The sequence below is a fragment of the Mugil cephalus genome, chromosome 16 (assembly GCF_022458985.1).
Source record: "Mugil cephalus isolate CIBA_MC_2020 chromosome 16, CIBA_Mcephalus_1.1, whole genome shotgun sequence".
Taxonomy (NCBI): Eukaryota; Metazoa; Chordata; class Actinopteri; order Mugiliformes; family Mugilidae; genus Mugil; species Mugil cephalus.
The window spans coordinates 19,237,290-19,258,273 of NC_061785.1; the positions used below are offsets into that span (position 1 = coordinate 19,237,290).

General features: G+C 47.0%; 1 protein-coding gene across 4 annotated transcripts in view; it reads left to right on the plus strand.

Annotated features, from left to right (window-relative positions):
• The window catches only part of capn15 (calpain 15), a 38,531-nt gene that overhangs the window by 6,101 nt on the left and 11,446 nt on the right, over positions 1-20,984 (plus strand). For all 4 annotated transcript variants that reach the window (XM_047609953.1, XM_047609954.1, XM_047609952.1 and 1 more), the window contains exons 2-5: positions 9,975-11,628; positions 17,161-17,369; positions 19,138-19,321; positions 20,241-20,464. In XM_047609953.1, the coding sequence (XP_047465909.1) occupies positions 9,997-11,628; positions 17,161-17,369; positions 19,138-19,321; positions 20,241-20,464 (2,249 nt within the window). In that variant the 5' untranslated portion in view covers positions 9,975-9,996. The remainder of the gene's footprint in view (positions 1-9,974; positions 11,629-17,160; positions 17,370-19,137; positions 19,322-20,240; positions 20,465-20,984) is intronic.

Below are 20,984 nucleotides of genomic sequence, written 5' to 3' on the forward strand. Positions count from 1 at the left end.
TTTGGAGTGCTGAGTGGATTGCCTTTTCAGATAACCTGACCTCTGTGAGGCCAATGAAAATCAGCCCGAGGGTAATTCGAATTTTGCTAAAATTACTTTTGCCGTTGTGCTATTTATCAGGCTTCAAGACGAGCTTTCATGCATGTTTTTGGAAATCTTGAAAACATAGACCCATTTCTTAGATTATTTCTAAGAACAGACTTTTATTGAACCAGCAGCTGCTCTGTAACCGGGCGAGGTTTGTGTCTGACAGAGCGAACTATTTTTGCTTGAGACAAGCTAATCATATTGAGCGGGTTCCGTATCGACTGCACGAAAAAGATGGATTCAGTAACTCCATCTACAAGAGGGGCCGTGCTGGTGCAATAATCCATGGTTCCAGCCTCTGCCTTCTGAATCACTGTCAGCAGGCGAGTGGTTTGTAAGGAGCTGTGAACGCGTGGCCCGTCCGGCCATTTTTGACTGACTTTCCTCCAAAAGATGATCTTCTCAACCGCCCTCACGCAAACTTGTTCAGAAGTGCTTCCAGTTCTCCTCCAGCTTTTTTTTGGGTCATGTCTCCCAGAATGAGAACAGGCAGTTGATATCGACCGCCTGTAGTGTATTGAAGTTGTTGCTGAGTCACTCAGGGCATCACGGTCTGGTTGTTAGTTATTGATTTTCAGAGAGCGCGATCACATTTCCCCACAATGGATGTCATTATTTATTCAGCATCAGTCTCCAGTCGGGCTTTCATGTTTCTTGATTCCTGCCCACTGCTGTCAGTGCTCTCCTTGCAGTTGCTCCACATTTAACAGTTAAGGCTGTCATGGCTTCCACTGCTTATTCATCTAACTGTTGTAAAAGACAGACGGGGTTGATTTTCAGCCCCGAGCTCAAACGCCGCTCCATCAAACGAGGCTCAGTTCTTGAATGAAACTCAAGAGCGGCTCATGCTGTCCGTCCACCCTTGCCTCGTACGTTCAGCTTGTTTGTTATTGAGGGGAATACTCTGTTGTGTTTGCGCATCTCTGTAGCAACAATCCTATGACTCCATCACCAATCAGACTACACCCTCAGTCAGCTGAGTTCATAAACACTTAGATGTGCACTCCTTTGTCAGTTCATTAGGTACATCAGTGAACGTCTAATGCGTCTCCACCTCCTTCTCTGCCTTCACACAGAACTGTGCCTCTCAGTATGCATCTTCTCAACGGTGACTCACTTTATTAGTTTGCAGCCTTTCTTGTCAAGACTCGCATGACTTGGTTTTATTGACGTATAATCTTAATTCTAAGCGGAACACACTTGCCTGGACCGTAGCGTTTGGTGCATTAGAGAAAACGAATGCGTTCTGATAAAACACCACTTCATGACTCTGATAATGTTCAGTTTATGTTGAAACTGTCAGGAAGAAGCGCAGAATAACTCAGCAGTGCCACAGACCACAGCCTTTAAAACGAAAACAACAGTTGAGTGAGCAGATGAAACGCCACAGCGTTCATTTCGTGAAGCTGAGGCCTAATGCAGGACTGTTATATTAGAATGCATTCATTTTCACTAGTGTACCTAATGAACCTCATGTACTTTATAGTCCATTTCTGCCTGCTGCTGGAAGGCATAGAGGGACACACACACACGCACACACACACTCTGACAATAGATGTTTTAGAAAGACTGTGCAGTAGCACTTGGAACATAACCCCCGTCATCTACCCCCTACTCGCCCTCCGTTCAGACACATTCACTAACAGTCTTATGCACATATACACACCGTTGCGTGAGGCTAACAACGTTAGGCAAGCTTTGCTGAGCTGTGACAGAGCATGAAATATAAAAACAACAGAACACTGTGAGCCCAGCTTAACTTCAGCAAACTTGTTCAGTTCATTCTCCGAACTATTCTCCTATTAAACATTTTTTCCCCTTGTTTTTGTTGCCTTGGAGACCGTACGATCAGACTTGTCCTTGGATAATTTCAATCAGTTTTCATCCAGCGGCGACCCATTGATTTTTGGGAAGTGTTTGTGTGCCCTGAATCGGTAGCTAAACTGCGAGGGCTCACTCGGGATAAAAAAAAAACCCATTTAGCAATACAACAGATGTGTAATTGCGTGAGCTGCAATGTTTTGTAACATTGGAATCTCAGTCTTGTTAATATCTTAATCAACAGCAGCCCAGCGCAGTTTTAACACAATGCTAATATTGTTAAGTCAACAATGCGAGCGCGATTCATTTGATTTGAGCGATCGCGTCGTATCGCACGCAGCCTTGGGAGTCCTAAGCCTTTAAAGTCGGCGCGCGCTCTCCCTGCAGTCGATCCGAGTGTTTCCACTGTCCCGGCATGATGGATGACGCCGTTTTTCGCGGCTCCATTCCACCGACTCTCCTCCCTTTAATTGGATTAAAAATGGGTCCACTTGGGCTCAACAGGCGCGGTCGCTGGCCCGCGTTTATATCTTAATTATTTCATCGCGCCCTCCCTAGATGTTGCCCGTCTGACGAAGACAGATCCGCGTCACGGCAGTCCCAGAGCCTCCGGATTAGATTTGACATGCAGGCTTTGTCTCGCAGTGTGGCCTTCTTTGGAAAAAAAAAACGGGGGAAAAAAATAGCACTGCGACTGACATGATTCCAAATATCCCCGCTCCTGTTGCCATGGGAATCTGTAGCATATGTTCGGTAACCTAATTCCACCGGGCCCTAGATTAGGCTGCACATGGTAACCTGGCAGTTGAAGAAAAGCATGGTTACGAATTACACCTTTGGAGGTATGTCACGCAGGCTTCTGATAGCCCTTGTAAATGTCAGGAGGAGCTAGAGCATCCTCATGGCAAGTGTTTACCGCTCTACCTTCAGTGGTTGAATGTGTATTTTGGTAACGGGGAGTAAAACTTTACTCTGGGCTGCCTGTTAGAGGCGTTCCTCTCCGGCTGGAGGCGGTCAGCAGTGCTCCTGCCCTCCAGGTTTGGATGCCCTGCGGAACTTCAGATGAGCAGCAGCAGCAGCAGCAGCAGCAGCAGCGCAACCATGCCCCCGACACCCCTTCCTCCTCGCCTTCCTCTCCGATTCCGGACCCGCGGCTTCCCGCTCGCGCTCGCTCCGCTCCGTCCTACTGATGCCTGCTGAAACCCAGTCAGACAGTTTCCTCTGTTTAAAGATTCAAATGTCTAAAGCTGTCTCCACCGCTGACAGATTCGCCCATCAAAAATGAGCGCCGGTCGTGAAATATTCACCGAGGGCACAGCTGGAGGTCAGAAGCTCCTCTTATTGTTTCTGTTTCTTCTCTTCGCTTATGAACAATATTTGCCTCCTCATCATCCCCAGTTTCTTATCCAGCGTTGGAGTAGTTTCGGGTCGTGGAGCCTTGATCGTGAGGTGCGTGATCATCTAGGGAAGCCCTGCGTCAGAAACAGTGACAGCAGGAACAAGCCGTCTTGAACTTTAGGATAAAAAGCATCTCGGGCTCAGACGTTCTCATTCGTGGTATTCCTCTGATAATGTTGTGAACATTCACACAACGTGGCCCTTGTTTCTGCAGCATCACACTCTTCCCATAGCGTTCCATTTTCACAACAGTCTCCTGTTTGTTCAGTTTTTTTTTTAAATTGCTCTTAGTGTATAGCCTCGGCAGTGCTTAGGAATGTTTAGGCCTCAGGGTGCCTTTTCAAAAGAGCTGTTTGGTAGGAAACTTTAATCTACTGACTCTCTTCTCATTGAAACGTGTCACGTCATTAAAACTCCCCCAATTATCTTTGTGTTGTCCCTTGTGACTAAGACTTCACTGTCACCAATCCCTTGTTTCACGTCATCAAGTTGCAGTGTGTCTGAGCAGAAACTCTTTATCTCCTACACTCTAGATACTCGCCTCAAATGAGTCAGTGGCTCAGTCTAGCAGGGTTTGTTGTAAGGGCCGAATTGCCAACTCATCCTCGTTGATTAATGCGACATATGTATTCCACAACACATCACCTGACAGGTAATCGTCTCTGACTGATGGGAAATACAGGAAGACTTGCTTGTTTCTCGGTGAATCATTTGAACTGGAACAGTTGCTCTGATCTTCTGAGCAACACTTGAGTTAAGACAACAGTCTTTGCTGTTACAGGCAGACCACATTCATTATTAAGTGAAATAAGTTCTCAGGCGGGTTTCTCAAGTGTGGCGAAGAATGTGTGAATGTGCTGATCTAATTCCCAACACTGGAGTTTTCAGGGTGTGTCCGAACGCAGCCGAATGTTTCAACTTTCATTATCCTTTCTTTACAGCTCGTGCCTCTCTGATCCAAGAGCTTATTGGCCTCTGATAAGTCTCCTTTATTTTTAACAAAAACTGAAAGAGAAAAAAAAAAGAAGCCATGCGCTGTTAAACAGGAATTACCATTAAATTGGCGTCATTATTCTGACTGTCAGTCGTGTTTGTGTGGTAGAAGTAAAAGATACAAAAAGCACAAGCAGTCAGCCGTCAGTCAGCTGGGTAATGCCATTACAGTTGGCACTTATGAAAGTCACTGTCTGCATCGCTGTCACTTGCAGAGTTGCAGCTATTGAAGGGGCTCATAGTCAAATAAGCACAATAACCAAAGGGCTTCCAATGTGACCACTTCATGAACCTAAAAGTGTTTGTGTCTCCATTTCCCCTGTCCTTTCATTCAAAACTGTGCCTCTCTCTATGCATCTCAGCTCACTTTATTTGTTTATTTGCTGTTCATCTGGAGCCTTTCTCGGGCGGCCTCACATGGCATTAAATATGAGGTAATATTAGATAAAGGGAACACTAATGTAACAGACCTCCTGCTCAGTTTATGTTGAAAGAGAGCAACAGAAGGCGTTTGGTCAGCTGATCGATTATTCTGGATGATGTGGTTTGTGGTGCTGTTAAACTGGATTGAAATAGGCTCAAAGGGGTAAGTTAATATGTCGGGGTAAGAAAAAAACGTGTTGGACAAAATAATAGCAACATGTGCCGGTAGCACATCGGGACGCGGTGACGCCGACACTTGGCTGCCTGAGATCTGAAACCACTAGGCAGAAAATTGTGTTTTGCATCTTCAGCATGAAACCAAAGTAGCGCGGCTCTAATTATTTCTAGTAATGCCCTATTGATAACTAATTAGGGTCAACTGACCGCACGTGAGCGCCTTAAAACCTCACCTGCAGCACAAGAATCCAAAGACATCCAACTGCTAATGATGCAAATCCATTGACGTATTTACTTGGAATGAGGAATGATTAATCAAATTAACCTGCAGTAAAAAAAGGTTTTTAATTAGCCGGCCAATAGTTTGAGCGCTGCTGCACGCCGTACGTTGTTTCTTCAATTTACATTTAAATATGCAAGAATGTGTTGTAGAAGTGTGTTTTGCATATTTTCTCACTGCAGTTTGCGCAAAATCCTAAGTACAATTACAGTTCTCGCTGTCAGTGAGTATGTAAGGTGTACTGACGCGCCTGACTAAGCACGGTACGGACTGGCTACGTTATTAACTAGCACTACTGCGTCAAATACACAAACTGAGACATTAGTTAAGCTAGATTTAACAGTAGCAAATGCACAGCCTTTGTTTTGTCTTGAGATCTGGCAGAAAGGCCATTTGAATATAGGGGGCCTCTTGTCATGCTCAAGAAACCGGTTTGAGATGATTTTAGCTTTGTGACATCATGCATTATCCTGCTGTCGTTAGCTATCAGAACATGGGCGTACTAGTGTCATAAAGGGACGGCCATGATCAATCTTTAGGTTGAGGCGTTAAACACTTGTCATTGGTACAAAGGGGCCCACAGTGTGCTAAGAAAACGTCCTACAGCAACGAGCAGTCGAACAAGTATACCCGCTGAACTGGCCGGTGTGATGTGAACAAGGGCCAGGCTACAGCTTTTTTTTTTTTTTTTTTTTTCCCACCCAAGTATGTTTTCATACCAGAAAGCTGACGCGGTACGTTGCTCACAGATACACTTAAAGTGTGCGTACACGTGATAAGAAACGTAAATGTCGTCAAACTGCTATCAGCTGGGACCAAGCACGTAGAGTACACAGGTCTGCGTGACGAGATCATTGGTTTTCGTTGTAGACGCTCGTGTTTGTTGTCGAGGCACCGAGAAGCCTTGTGCTGTGCGAAATGTTTAAAGCTCGCCTCGAGATAGGCTGTTGCAGAGAATCTGTGTGACACTTTCTGTACGCTGACTGACGGCCCATCTGTTATATAATATCTATCTAGCGTGCTGACTGACTCGTTTTGGACTCGGGCTCAGTCTGTGGCGGGATTCATTCATTAGGTGTCAAGTTGGAGGTTTCATTTGTTAAGTAAGAATTAAGAGAATGACTTGTCATTCATGTGTTTAAATTAGATGAAAATGTGCCTCTGTGGTACAGAACATCTTAGACAGTATCAGATTATAACTGATTAAAGAATATTATAATTACGTAGCAAACACAGCAACGAGAACGAATATATTCAACGAATGACAGCCCCCCGAAACGGATCATTTCTAAGTCCACTTTGAAGCTTGTTGGTGTGCAGAATGAGTAAAGCAGAATTACTCCGCTCCTAATGGCCCAGGACAGTACCACACTTTCCCCTCAGGCCCCGGGCTCGGGGCCAACCTTGGAAAGGCAGTGCTAATGACTGTCGCACAAAGGCCAAATGTCTCACAGCGAGGCAGGGAGAAACTGGCGAGATTTGGCTCACTTGATCTCTCCGCAGAGTTCAGTATGTAGAATGCATCCAAGTAGCCGGCCTACACAGAGCTTTAACAGCGTTTCTTAAAGCCTTGCTGACGCGGGTTAAGTCCGGGGCTGCGCGCGGTCCGTGCCTCATGATTATGGCTTTTCTCCAAAGTGTGAAGGTTTCCTTGGAGGCGTGAGTTGTGACAGGTCATTTGCCTTTACCGCAGTATTACAGGTTAGCGAGTTTCAGGGCTCACGCTCTCACGCTGCCAACAGGCTGCTGAAGCTGATGGTCTGATGAGTGAAGCGTTGAAGAAGTGGTCAGGGGTCACTGATGCACTTGCTTAAGTGGATTTAGGCTGGGGGGGATTTATCAGCTGCAAGTTGCATTGAGAACCTCATTGCAAAATGATAGGGTTTCTAGAGGTGAGGCCTTTCTTTTACTCTCTCTCTCCACTGTAAACTATTGGCTGCCCGCCCAAGTCCGCGACACCGAGGAGCTGAAGTGGGCACTTTTCAGAGCAGCGCCACCGAACGCAGGGCCAAGGACACAAGGTGTGTGCGTGCGTCGCTCCGGGTATGTGCACACTCCTGGGATTGAGTGGAGCATGTACGCGGAACACATCCTTTTACACGGGGCCCTCAGATCACGAGCTGAAACGGTTCAGCCTCTGCTGCAGACACGCAGCACTGTATATTCAAAGGTGCGCACACGCGTGCGCTCACAATGCTTCCAAGCTCATCCTTTTGAGACCCACACTTATGGCGGCAGTTGCTCATCTTGCATTATTTAATGGGCGTGCTGCTGACAGCAGTTAATAATCGGATAATTAAACCAGATATTAGGAAGGTCTTTGAGGCTGATCATTTTCATGAAAAGCTCCTGCAACATCTGCCGCAGACAGAAACATATTGCGTCTGCGGTCCCCGTGCTCGAGCTGGAACCAAATCAGTTGCTTTGACAAAGTATCCGCGAGGCTGACACAGTGACTTTACTCTCCTGCCGGAGATGAAAGAGGCCTGACAGTTATGAAAATGGCCACGGGGCAGAACCTGTCATCAAACATGAGGTGTTGACACTTGTTGTTGTTGTCGTCGTCGTCGTCGTCGTCGTCATTCCTGTTCGCGGGCCTTTGGAGAGCCAAGCACAGTGTTAAGACGTGCCAGAAAAGATTGCGCGGGGCTGCCATTTAATTCAGCGATGAACTTAAACGCCGAGGGCTTCGGGGATGTGTTGTTGCACCAGGAGACAACGCGGGTCATTTGGGGATAGCTGAAAAATAACATTAAATTTCGATCATCTTAAAAAGATTATTTCTTGGCTGCCTATGCTGCAGAGACAAGCCTTTCACACATTTAAATACCGACATGTTTGTTTTGCTCATTGTTATCTTTGGAAAGCTGAGTTTCCTCTGCGCTGTGGGGGGCCCTGGTTTATATTGAAGTGCTTACTCCAGCTCCGGAGAATGAATGCAGGACTAACAGTCTTGCTAACAGACGTCTACTTTTAAACTTTAGCTGCCCAGGGCCTTAGGACTCTCACAAACCACACAATACATGCTTGCTACATATAAGCACGCAAGCCAGCGGCAAGGACCCACACGCTCAAAGACAACTGAACCGTCATTTCCTCTTTACCTTAGGGAAGAGAGTAGTCTTTAAGAGGTTCCCCTGGGTTCAGAGGAGCTGCCTGATTTGAAAGGGTTTAATGGAGTTAAACTAAGGGCGGCTAGTTGGCCAGGACACTTAGTGCTACAGTGGAGGATAGCAGGGCGTAGACTGTCCAACCAGCAGTCATCGCATGTTTTAGTGGAATTAAAATGGCACATGGATCGTGAAGTTGTTTTTCTCCACTCCCCAAAGTGAAAACTACCAAGGATTATCAGAATGTGTTTTTCATAGAAGGAGAGTTTATTTCCATTGGGAGTATAGACTTTTAACAAATAACCACAAACCAGAGCTTTCTTATAAAGGCCTTTTTTGGCAAAGCCTCCTTAGATGTCGACATAGTTGTCCAAACCAACCGATCCAACCAAATGGGGGAAAAAATGTAACCAGATCCACACGCTTGGGTCACTTTGTAGGAAACATCTTTGCTTTGGGGATCAATGTGAAAAGCAGCACAGTGTTTTAGCACCATGCCCTCCACCTCACTAAAATTCCCACATTACCTTCTCCCTGTTGGTGTTTTCACACATGAGCAGACTGAGTGACAGTGACATTTATGGGCTTGTCCAGACACCAACCCTGTCCGTCCCTTAAGGCTGTCCCCCTCCGAACCTTCCCTTTCACAGCGGGAGGCGCCTGACTGGGCTGCTTTCTGTTCGGAGGCACTAACACGCTATCAATAAGTCAGATTGACTGAACTGCACGCGCACACAATGAATTTGTAGCCAATCCGCAATAACGTACCGCTTTAAGTTTCTATTTGTAGGTGGAAATAAACTGAGGAGCCTGACTAGATAGATTGATGGATGACTTTCTCCGCTCTGTTTACATTGTTAAATCTGATGAGAGTAGGTGGTAAAACGCTCCAACTCCAGTTGCGCTAATAATTTGCCATTAAAATATGCCAAAGTCATAAGTGCTGCCAGAGATGATACGCCCACGCATTTGAAATTCGTTTGAAATTCATTTTGGCGTGAGATTGGCATGACCTTAAGTTGCTCCCTTCTGCCCAGCATTAAACATTCACTGAAGGGGGAGAAAGGTGCTAAAATGAAGTGCTGGAGATCCCATGCGTTTTTCCCATTCTAATAAGTGTCAGTCAGAAGGACTGGAGCAATGTTGGCCATTCTGAGGCAGTAGCCTCTCCTCTCCTCTCCTCTCCTCTCCTCTCCTCTCCTCTCCTCTCCTCTCCTCTCCTCTCGGTGTGCTGTCACCCTGGCTCTAATCAGATGGCCATTGTGTATGGATTTACTGCCCTCAGTGCCCCCAGGAGGGAGATTTGATTTTTCCCCTGCACTGGCTAATCTTTCCCTCTCACACTTTAGTTTTCTTTTCTAATTCCGTCTGTCTCCCCTCCTCCTGCGGTCTCCGAGATATTTTTGAGGAATGCTCTTCCTTTAGATAATAACCCTTAGTTTACTGGAAGCATAGGTTCATTCTCTTGCTTTCTCGTAATTTCTTATGACTCACCCTGGCTCATCCCGTGCTGCTTTCTTCCCTCTTGGCTCTACTGAAACTTCGCTCAAACGTCACTACTAAATATTACGGACAGAATGGCTCATGTGTTGTGGTGTACTTCGCGTGCTCTGTTTCAGCTTTACAGCATGACGTATCATCAACTTATTCACTTTTGTTCTAATTGATTCTTTACTGTTTTCCAGCCACTCTCACTCCCCTGGCTCCATGGCAGCGGCAGTGCGAGGCAGCGAGTGGTCATGCGGACGCTGCACCTTCTTAAATGCCGGCGCAGCGCCTCGCTGCTCCATCTGCGAGGCGCCGCGCCAGAAACCTGACCTTAACCAGATCCTGCGGCTGAGCAGCACCGAGGAGCATCGCTGGGCCTGCCCGCGCTGCACTCTCAACAACCCCCAGGGATCCGGAGCGTGCTCCGTCTGTGGCTTCGGTCCGTCCCCCGCCACTCACACGCCGCCTACCACCACCATAGCCGCCACTGCCAACGGCCTCCCCCCTGCTCCGGCCGAGCCCCCCGCGCCCACCGTCACGCCCGCGGTTTTGCTTGAGCCCCACGGACAGCACCCGGCCAAGGAGGAAGCGCTGAGGCGCTCGGAGAGCAACGGGGAGGTGGTCGGTCTGGACGGGCATCACTCTGGCTGGGCTTGTCCTCGGTGCACGCTTCACAACACGCCCGTGGCGCTGTCGTGCTCAGCCTGCGGCGGCCCCAGGAAACTGTCTCTGCCTAAAATTCCCCCAGAGGCACTGGTAGTGCCCGAGGTGCGCACGCCTGTGCTGGGGTTTCCCGTTAACAACCCTTCAGCGCCGCTACTCATCGATCTTACGGACGACTCACCCCCAGCACCTCCGAGTGATCCTCAAGAGACTCCCCATGCGTCTTCACAGGCCTCCCCTTTCACCCCTTTCTCCTCCCTTCAGAATAACCCCGTGCCTCGCAGCAGGAGGGAAGTACCCCCTCCAGGGCGCCCGCCGAACACAGGCACCAACACCCCCAGCCCCACCTCCCCTTCGACGGCCATCGTGCCGCCCCAGCCCGGTCCGCAGCGGCCAGCCAAACCCAAACACGCCCAACCCCAGGAACCCTCATACCCCAGCAAGCGCCTCACTATCTTAGAAGAAGAAGACACCCACCCGCTGAATCCCCACCTCCCCGCTGCTTCCTCAGCCGCCCCCACCTGGAAGTGCCCTAGCTGTTCTTTGTCCAACCCAGGCAACTCGGCCAAATGCGACGCCTGCCGATCGTCACGGGGTGGCGCCGACCTCATCGACCTGGTCGGCTGCGAGACGGTACGATTTACCCCGGCCAGCCCCTCCAGTCCGGACTTTAGCACCTGGGCCTGCTCCAAGTGCACCCTACGCAACCCCACAGGTGCGCCCAAGTGCTCCGCTTGTGGTTCTTCCAAACTGCACGGCTTTCAGGAGCAACAGGCGCCGCTCCCCCGCTGCTGTACACACTGTGGCCTCCCCGCTGGGTCAGGCACCGCGTCGTGCTCCTGCACTCCGTCGTCATCTTCGTCCTCCTCAGGTCACAAAATCCGAAAACAGGCCCGGGGCTTCCCTTCTTCCTCTACCGCTATCGCTCCTTCTGGTTCCTCTTCCTCCTCTGCCTCATCCAGCCTTCAGGAGAAGGTAGGACAGTGGAGTTGCCCGGCATGCACGCTGCTCAATGACGTCAAAGCCAAGAACTGTGTGGCGTGCCACACGCCCCAGCAGTACCTCACGCTTCGCAAGGTGGTGAAACCTCTGAAGAGGAGGGAGAGCATGCACGTTGAGGCCCGTCGACGAAATGATGAGGGCGAGGCTAAGGAGCTGTGGGAGAATATTGTCAGCTTCTGCAGAGAGGTAAGAGAGTCATGAGTTATAGTAGCAATACTCAATAAAGTTATTTGCTATTTGTAACTTGTTTCTTGGGTGAGATGTGTCTGTTCAGAATTGAATTTGCATCATCTATTAAGGATGACCAAGACAACTTACTTGTTGCCAACTTACTGCGGTCATTTGTTTTCCAACTGCTATGAGTTACTTGTGTCTGTCCTTTTTTATCTTGCTGGTGACTTCTTTGAGTATTGTTTCAGTGTATAATGCGTCACAGTGTGCACATTGTCTTTCAGAGCACACTTTCCTCATTGTAATTCCTCTTTTTGTTACCGCTCTGGCATTGTTCCCACTCCCTCAATCTCTCTCATTTCAGAGAAATGCTAATAGCTTTTGCTATTGCCTCTGTTTGCGCTTGCTTCATTAGTCGAGTTCAAACGACCGGCGGGTGAATCTTGGCTACCTAAATGAGCTGCACATACAGAGGGTCTAATTTTTATATCCACACTACACCCTGCCCTCAGTCACAGTGAAGTCACTTCCCAAAATTCGGAACAGTTTCAGTAAATAATGTATTGGCAGTGGACAGTTTTATTGTTTGGAAGTCAGGCTCTATTTCTGTATCTTTAGAGTTGTGTTATATTATGTATCTTAGGAATATCCCTTCACTGTGTAATAGCCCTCCCATCCCTGAGACCTAAAACATTTAATTTATTTATCATTTAATTTCTCCTTGAATCAAGCAGCTTCAATTTGATCTTTTATTAAAGATCAGTTGAAACAGAAAATGTTATTTGTGTATCAAGACACATTTTTAAACAGACCAGGTTGCATAAATATCACACATGGCATCCGTTTTGTTAATGGAGAAAAAAACTATTATGCTTTTGTAATTACAGGCGTGTCTGTCGTCATTAATGATGATGCATCATGACCTGCTCCAGCTTCTGAGTTTGCATTATAATGTTCAAAAGACAAAGAGAACTCAGAAGTCAATTGTGTTCCCAAGTCCAGTTGCCTTTTTAAACGCCTTTTAGAGTAACATGACCTGGATGACTCAGAACGTTCACAGAGAAGTCATTTGTCTGTTTGATTGTGTGTTTGACCTGATTGGTGTGATTCAGTGTCAGAGCATTGGGGACATGCAGAAATCTCTTCCATAGCAACTAATTAAGGGATGTGACACACAGAGGCAACGGCCATTTGTTTTCCAGTTTCAAACGGCCTCTGAGAGTCAGTGGCCCGTGTCTTTCCAGTGTGCCCCACGCCGCTGTCACTAGTTGAACTCTTGTCACCCGTTTTTTAACGGGTTGAAATCGGAGGCAGAACAAGGCAGCCACGGGGATCTCTCTGGTTGACTGTTCACCTTAGAGAACCAGTTCACGAGAAGAGTCTGAACACGCACATACTCCGATGTTTTCGCAAGGATCCCCAGCTAATAGTCGCTCTCTCGGTTCCCTGGCTATTTCTTCTCAAGCAATCACAGAACCTGTGTGTCAGCTGGTTTATTTAAGTTCAACTTTATGGCCCAGACACGGGTGACATGGGCAACATCAGTCAGCCTTCCTGCCGGTAGTTCTTTGATGCCACTGTCTGAAGATAGGACAACCTTTATGTTGCTCCTTTGACTCCCACCACTTCTATCTTAGGCTAAACCCTTGATAAGCCTTATGTTGACACTGGCATGTACCAGACTGTCAGAAGTTCATTTGAAACCATAATATCTGACTGAACTAACTTTTACACACAGTTTAGAACAGTTTAATTCTAGAGCAGGCTTCTTTACTTCTTTACTGGATCTGTTTGGGTGTGTTATGCATGCCCACTTACTACACTACCATGGCACTTACCATGCCATGTTTACAATAGCATGTAGTGAGCTTTAGAATGCATTATTAATGTCTTCTTTGAAAGTCACGGGGCTGACTGCTGCGAGCTTGGGAGGGAAGTCGGCTCGGCAGGCAGGAAGGATATCGGAGATCCCTCATCCCCACCTTCTCCTCCCCTTTTTTCCTAATTTAAGATCATTTAAGCTGCACTTTCTTTTATCGTCTTTCCTCTTCCTCTCTTTTACCTCTGCCTCTCTCTGGTTCTTGGCCCACGTGCTCTTCAAAGTACTCTCCTTCCATCACATCTATCCCCTCATGCTTGTTCTGTTTTTTTTTCCCTTCCTCTTTGCTAATACCTCAAAATATACTTTCCCCTTACCACCCACTACAACCCCCCCCCTACCCCGAGCCCACCGTCTCCACACGAATGCACTCAATTCTCCAGTGTAACAGTCACCGTGTGTGTGTACGTGCTAAGGTGAACACAGGGCTTGCCTATTTTTAGCAGCAGAGCCGGAGAAGAGAGGAGCAGAGATGATCTGCTTCCCTATAGTGAATGTAGTCACCGACAGCATCAACAGCTGTATGTAGGTTTTAGGCGCCAAACAGATATTGGAGGGGGGGAATGGTAAGCAAGGGCTGCAAATATTTGCAATCCATCTCTATCAGGGGACAAACTCTTGGCAAGCACCTAAACACTAGTGGCGAAAACGTAATAATGATAAAAGGCTTTGGTTTACCCTGCGACAAGATTTGCGGACACAGGCCGACCAGAAACCACATGTTTCTGACTGCAGGATTTTCTATTTGGACTGGTTGAACTAAACAGATGGGGCTTCATGCAGGGACCTTAAAAGTATGAGGATGTAAGGAGGAGTAAAGAGAAGTTTTGTTTCTGGGTAAATCAAGGCTGTATGTCCCAGAGTCCTTTGCTTTATTGTGTGACGGTGTGTGCTGTGGTACCTACCTACCTGCTCATGGGTCCTCACAAACTGTGTGGTTGCTTGTGTAATTAAGACACCACACTGAATTGTATCACCGGGGACAAGGAAAAAAAACAAGTGCTTAGTTGCTTTTCTTATTTCGTTATATAATTTTGGACATTTCCCGCTTGTGTTTGATTTAACTCTGTGTTAAATCTGTTAAAGTAATTAAGTACATGAACATTAAGTATTTCAAGTTTTAAGTTACCTCATTGCTATTTTGGCATTTAAAGAAATTAACATAATTTCTGTATTTATTTCAATATTGAGAGATAAACTGATATTTATTTTATTTTCCGGTTACTCTCTCTTTCCCGGAGAACAAGTCATTTCTCTTATCTCGTAGCTTTTTGACTCACCTTGATTGGGTTTGAGAGCAAGAGGTGTGTCCTTCATGCCAATGTCCCAGAGCGTGTCCGCTTATCCACTGCGCCAAGCAAGCAAATATGCCACATGGCAACAGATTGGCAGCGGTTTGTTTGATTTCCCTCTTTCTTTTCGCAGCTATTTTCGCTGCATGGTGGAAGGTCTGACTGCCCGTAGTGACAGGTTTCTGCTGCCTGGGACCGCATTGTGTGTGCAAGGCTGCTCTTCTGAGCTTTTGTTTTGTTCTCAATGAGTGCGGCACTGTGAAATTCAGCTTTATAGTTCCCTGTCACCACCTTTTAGGAGATCAGTTGATTGTCTGTAAAATGTTGAGCTGTGATGTATCCGCAGGCTTACTATCCTCAAAAAAAAAAAAAAAAAACCTTGTAAGGCTGCCAGTTGTGTGCAGTGTAGGAGATGACGGGAAGGCAGCAGGTTTTCCTAGCTCAGCACTGAACTGGTTGATTGCATTTTGCATGCTGGCACGCACCCAGGGATAGTATCGGAGACAGCAGGACCAAGTTCACTCAGTGGGGACAGTCAGATAGGTTTACACGGAAATAAGCCTCCACACCAGAAACTAAACAACATGGCAGTCGTTTTGTATGTGGCTGTAAACCGCAACGCACATTGGTCCCAATAATATTTATTGTTTCATAAAAATAGCGATTTGCACTCGCAGTCATATTTATGACACGTGACAAAGGCCAGCCTCCGGGTTCATGTTTCAGAGTCTCATTTGTCAAAAGTTAGTAGCAAGTAGCAAATATCCCATCATTTAGCCTTGAAGGAAAACTTCAGCTGATCTGCTGATCGTCACGTCTTTCAAATGTCTCATGATGTGAGACATGAGTGCAACGGGACACTAACCACAGTACCTTCTGTAGGGTGAGGATGCATTACAAATATGTTGGAGCACATGCTAACATCAGCACGCCCTGTAGGTCAGTTCATATGCTGAAGTTCCATGTTGACAGACGATACCGTCTTTTCTGTTTCATGCGTGTCTACGTGACAAACACTAAAGTGAATGAATCACAGAATAAAATGTATGATTCATGGTATAAGATTTTAAGTCATCATGGTGACCAACCAGATTAAGCCAATAAGTAGGTCGGATAATAAAGAACGTGTCACCAGATGGTTTGTTACGCACAACCTTCTGAGAAGTAGTCTTTGGAAACACGCTTGGCAGGTGTTTGGAAGAAGGCTAAATACAACAAGCGTGACGAGCAGTTAGTGCCACATACTATATAATTAGCATGTTGCCGGACAAGTCTGGCTACGTTTCAGCGTAACTTCTGGCTCTTGTCTGTAAACAATACCTAAAATTTGTAGCTGCCAGTAGTGTGTCATGAAGCGCGATAAGATCGGTTGTTGTGTCTCACAAGGTAGACCTGCCACGCTCTGTCTGTTGCCTTTGACTTTTTGTTGACTTTTTGACCCTTGGTCACCAGTTGGTCTTGTCCTTCTCAGAAATAATGTTCCTCCCTCTTTTCTTCTATTTCTATTTCTTCTAATGCTTCAGTTAGAGTTTTAGTGTCTGTGTTCAGGGCTAAAGCTTCTCCATCCGCATCGACATCGCCGATGTGTACATCCACAAATCCAGCCGCTAAGCCCGCGGAATAAATGCCAGCGCAGGGGTCATGCCTAACGAGTGAACTGCAGAATCTGTAAGCCACGCGGAGAGACCTCAGATGGTCTGGGTGACAAGGGAGCATTAAAGCGATTCGGTCCGGGAGCTAATCCTGCATCGAGGCTATAGAATTAAATTGCGGTGAGCGGTTACAAATCAATTCTCTTCACTGCGAGCCTCCAGTGGGGTGCCCACATCCCCTGCCTGCCTCGCAACGCGACTGGCCAGGTCCACTTCTGACACCGCAGAGAGGAAACAGGATAGGCGTGTGTAGCTGTTGGCCCTCTCGGGTTTGTACAGGAGAGTTTTAGATGGGCAGATAGTGTGTCGGATTGGATGTCTTGATCTGTTAGTGTGTCCGTGTAGTCGGCGTCCTATGTACAGTAAAGAGGCGGCTGCAGTGTCAAAATCCACTCTCCAAGTGTTGTTAAAATAAATGCTCTGTCCCATTTGCATATTCATCCTGTAGCCTGGCTTGTAGAGAACTTGGTGCCACATTCGTCATGTCTTCTATTGTGCGCTTGCTAACAGTTGAAATAATTCCGCATGAGTAAATGTTGACTCAGTCTTTTGCCCTTGTTTATGTCAAAATCCAGGCCTTGGAGTTTCCTGTGTTAATCATTGTTAGCCTGCAAAATAGTAAAAAAATAAAATCCACTTGAATACAAGTCATAGTGACAGTAATTTAAGGTTGATAACTCGTCTGCCTCACACTCTCCGCCGTCTCTCCCTTGTCCTCCTCCAGAACTCGGTGAACTTTGTGGATGACAGTTTCCCGCCGGGGCCCCGCTCCGTGGGCTTCCCCGAGGGCGACAGCGTCCAGCAGCGAATCAAAAAGTGGCTGCGTCCCCACGAGATCAACTGCAGCAACTTCAAAGACCGGGGTGTCAAGTGGTCCGTCTTCCGCACGCCGAGGCCCTCCGACATCCTGCAAGGACTCCTCGGAAACTGCTGGTGAGCTGTCACAACTCAACACGGCGGCACAAGGCCCGCTAATCAGTTTAGGTAACCTAGAGACAGGACATTTATTAAAAAGAAAAAAAGAAAAAAAAACAAGGGACCAGTGCCTTGATTAATGCTCTCACCCAGGACAATAAAAAAAAAAAACAAAGGATCCAAAAAGTAGGAGGAAATATTTCATCCTGTTCAGTCTGTGTGAAAGGGCAGGAGAATATAAAGCAGACAACAGATAACACTTCTATCTGTGTGGTTTTTGTGTGAGTCCGCTTTAGCCGAACACTGCACCCCGAAGCTAGAAGAGATGGAGACAGTGACAAAGAGGCCTTAAAACTGTAAAGGAAGAGCGAGAGAGCAGGAAACTGAAAAATTGTTAAGGCGAGAAATAGAAAGAAACGAAAGAGAGCGCGGTGGCGTCGGACAGATGTACAGATCTACCTGACGGGGAGATTATTCACAAGTACGGGGGTCTGGACACACACTTTATCTCCCTGCCCTTGTTCTGTGCGTCCCACGTGTGTGTAGTGGAAGATGGGAACGCACACAACAAAGCACAGTCACTCTCAAAGTTGTCCCAATACGGCTTTTCGCTTCATCAAAAATAACCCTCCCCTGAGTCGAATCCTCTCATTCGCAACAGGATGTAACCTAAATTCTTCCTCATTGGCTTCATCACTCTCCTACTTCCTCTCTCTCACACACACACACACACATTTGTCCTAATAAACCAGCAAACATCCCGGCTCCTGCCCGCCAGCCAATAACGGCAGAGGAATGTCGCACCAGTCACCCCGAGTACGATGGCACCGCGAGCCGGCGTCACTGTGACAGGGCTAATTGGATTTTCATTGGATTCTTTTGGCCGATTGCTATTTCATCAGTGACTGAGCGGAGCGATCGGCCTAGCCGAGCCGCCGCTTGAACAGATGGAATATAGCTTTTATGATACACCAAACACAAGAGGGTTCTGTCTTTAAACTCCTGCCGCGCTAACGCACGCAGATGGACTGAAAGAGACGCTCGTTTCGTCTGCAGACATCGTGATGGCGTTGCGAGCGGCAGCAGCAGTTCCCCAGTTTGGGTAATTTCTTCGCTATTATGTTGTAAATAACAAGGGTCAAAATCATTCATGCGCGAAATAAGCGGTGAGTCAGCAGCGAGCGAAGACGAGTATTTTTAGCTCATTGTCCCAAGACGTCTACTTCTTGTAGCCATTTCATTATCACTGTGATTTCCTTTCCACGTTTTCAAATGATCCGATGTTCACTCTCAAATGTGTTTCTTTTAAGTTGGATCTTTGTCCCGGGCTACATTTCTCTCGTGTAAAGAATTAGCATTTTCAGACGTATCTGAATTTTTGATTAACTTAATTTCTCATGCAAGCTAATTAGGAGAAGCGAGTCGGTTTGTCTTTGCTGCGGGCTGAATTAACCGCAGTGTGGAGGTAACCAGAAGGCACGGGGGCTTGACTCATCAAATGTGATTGATTTTCAATGAGGGCAAATGCTCGACGTAGCATTAGGAAGAGAGCGCTTTAGTTCCACATTTACAATTTAACGGCTGCCTATCGGTCTTTTTCTTTTACCCCTCTTTGATTGCAACAGTTGACGCTCTCTGAGTCTGTCTTTTCACGTCCATTCAGCCGTCCACCTGCCTGTTGCAATCAGCGGATGTATTCTCCTCGCTTTGTTTCAGTCCCAACCTCTCGCTCTTCCGTCTGTCCTTCATTTTATTTCCCTGTTCATTGATCTGTATCTCTGTCCAGGTTCCTGAGTGCGCTGGCCGTGTTGGCGGAGCGTCCAGAGCTGGTGGAGAGGGTGATGATCACCAGGACTATTTGCCCGGAGGGGGCCTACCAGGTCCGGTTATGTAAAGATGGGACGTGGACGACGGTGCTGGTGGATGACATGCTGCCCTGCGACGACTACGGCTACCTCCTCTTTTCCCAGGTCAGAAGGACGTGTCCAAGCTCACGTGAATAAAAAGAAAGCGGGAACGTAGATGGAAAGGTTCCCTTCCTGCAGAGCTGCACATACCAACTCAACAGGGCAGATGTCTGAAAATTTAACTGGGTGAACCCTGAAGAAACCCCGAATAATAATCTATTAATTTAATGTTAATGAGTTCAAGTTAATTCATTTTATCAGCAGCACATCTCGAAGGACTTAACAGAGGAGGAATATCTAATTAATTAACAGTCAGCAATTACAGGACAAATGAAGGTTTGAATTATGCAACAAATAAAGCCCGGGCACAGGAACGCAGGCGCACATGCTACCAGAGATGCGTTGCTTTTTATGTCGTTGCCAGTACACGGGACCATCAATAAGGGCGCACTGTCAGGTCGGAAAAAACGAGCGGTTCTTTTTGGGCCCTGCAAAAATAAATAAATAAATGGGAAAGGGGCTTCCAGATGGCTGCCTTTTGGCATATTTACAATGACAACAAGGCGTTCCAGTGCGCTGGCAATAATTTACAACACTTCTCTCCCTCTTTCACTATGTACCCTATGGCAGATTTTGCTATTTTATACATGGGGGATAGCACTTGTACACCTTTGCATGGCGTCTCCCCCCTCAGAACCTACTATCACCACAGTTTGTTGACCTTTTCTAGTGGAAAAGAAACTAAACTAGAAGTAGTGACACTTGGAACATGATGACTGAGCAGTGACGTGACTGGCAATTCCGAGATAAGAAACTATAAATAAGACACTAAAACTTCCTTATCGGGTTATTGTGTTCAGAAATTAATCAACCTTTGTGTCACGTCAGGCCGTTTCAAAACATGCTGCTACACATTCACCTTTCTCTCAGCGAGCCGTGCCTGCTGACTCATATTTCCTCCTTCTCTTTCCCATCATCGCAGGCCCAGAGGAAACAGCTATGGGTGGCGCTGATTGAGAAAGCGCTGGCCAAACTCCACGGCTCTTACTTTGCCCTGCAGGCGGGGCGCGCCATCGAGGGCCTCGCCACGCTCACCGGGGCGCCCTGCGACTCCCTCATGCTCCAGGTCAGCTCCACCAACCCCCGGGAGGAACCCATCGACACGGACCTCATCTGGGCCAAGATGCTGAGCTCCAAAGAGGCCGGGTGAGAGGGCGCCACTCCGCGGAGAACAGATATATTCATTAGAAACAATAAACATCTCACTCGAATCAATGTGCTCTAATTGCCACTACAAACAGGAAGGTGCTACAAAGGTGCTGAATGCCAATTTTCAGCGCGCGCCTGTAATAAAAGGTCTCATAATCATCAGTTTGATATGTGGGCTTTCAAGCGACATGAGACAGCTAGCAGAACTCCAAAGGGGCCAAATCATCTGTGGCCAAACTGCAAGTCCATCTGCCAGGATTCAAGTGCTTTTTAATATATCAAAGGAGGGAAACAGCCTGGGAAATCAAGACATCATTCACAGACTATAATAAACACCCACCAAGTTCATCACCAAAGAAGAAGAGCACAAATCACGAACCGAGGCTCATCACTGGGTTGCATTCGCCGTAAACACAAATAACCAGTATTATTATTTTAGTGCGGGCTGTGCTCTGCTGCCAAACTTGAAGAGTAATTCTTGAGATTTTAATTCCCGGGTTTTCCCTGTTAAACACAA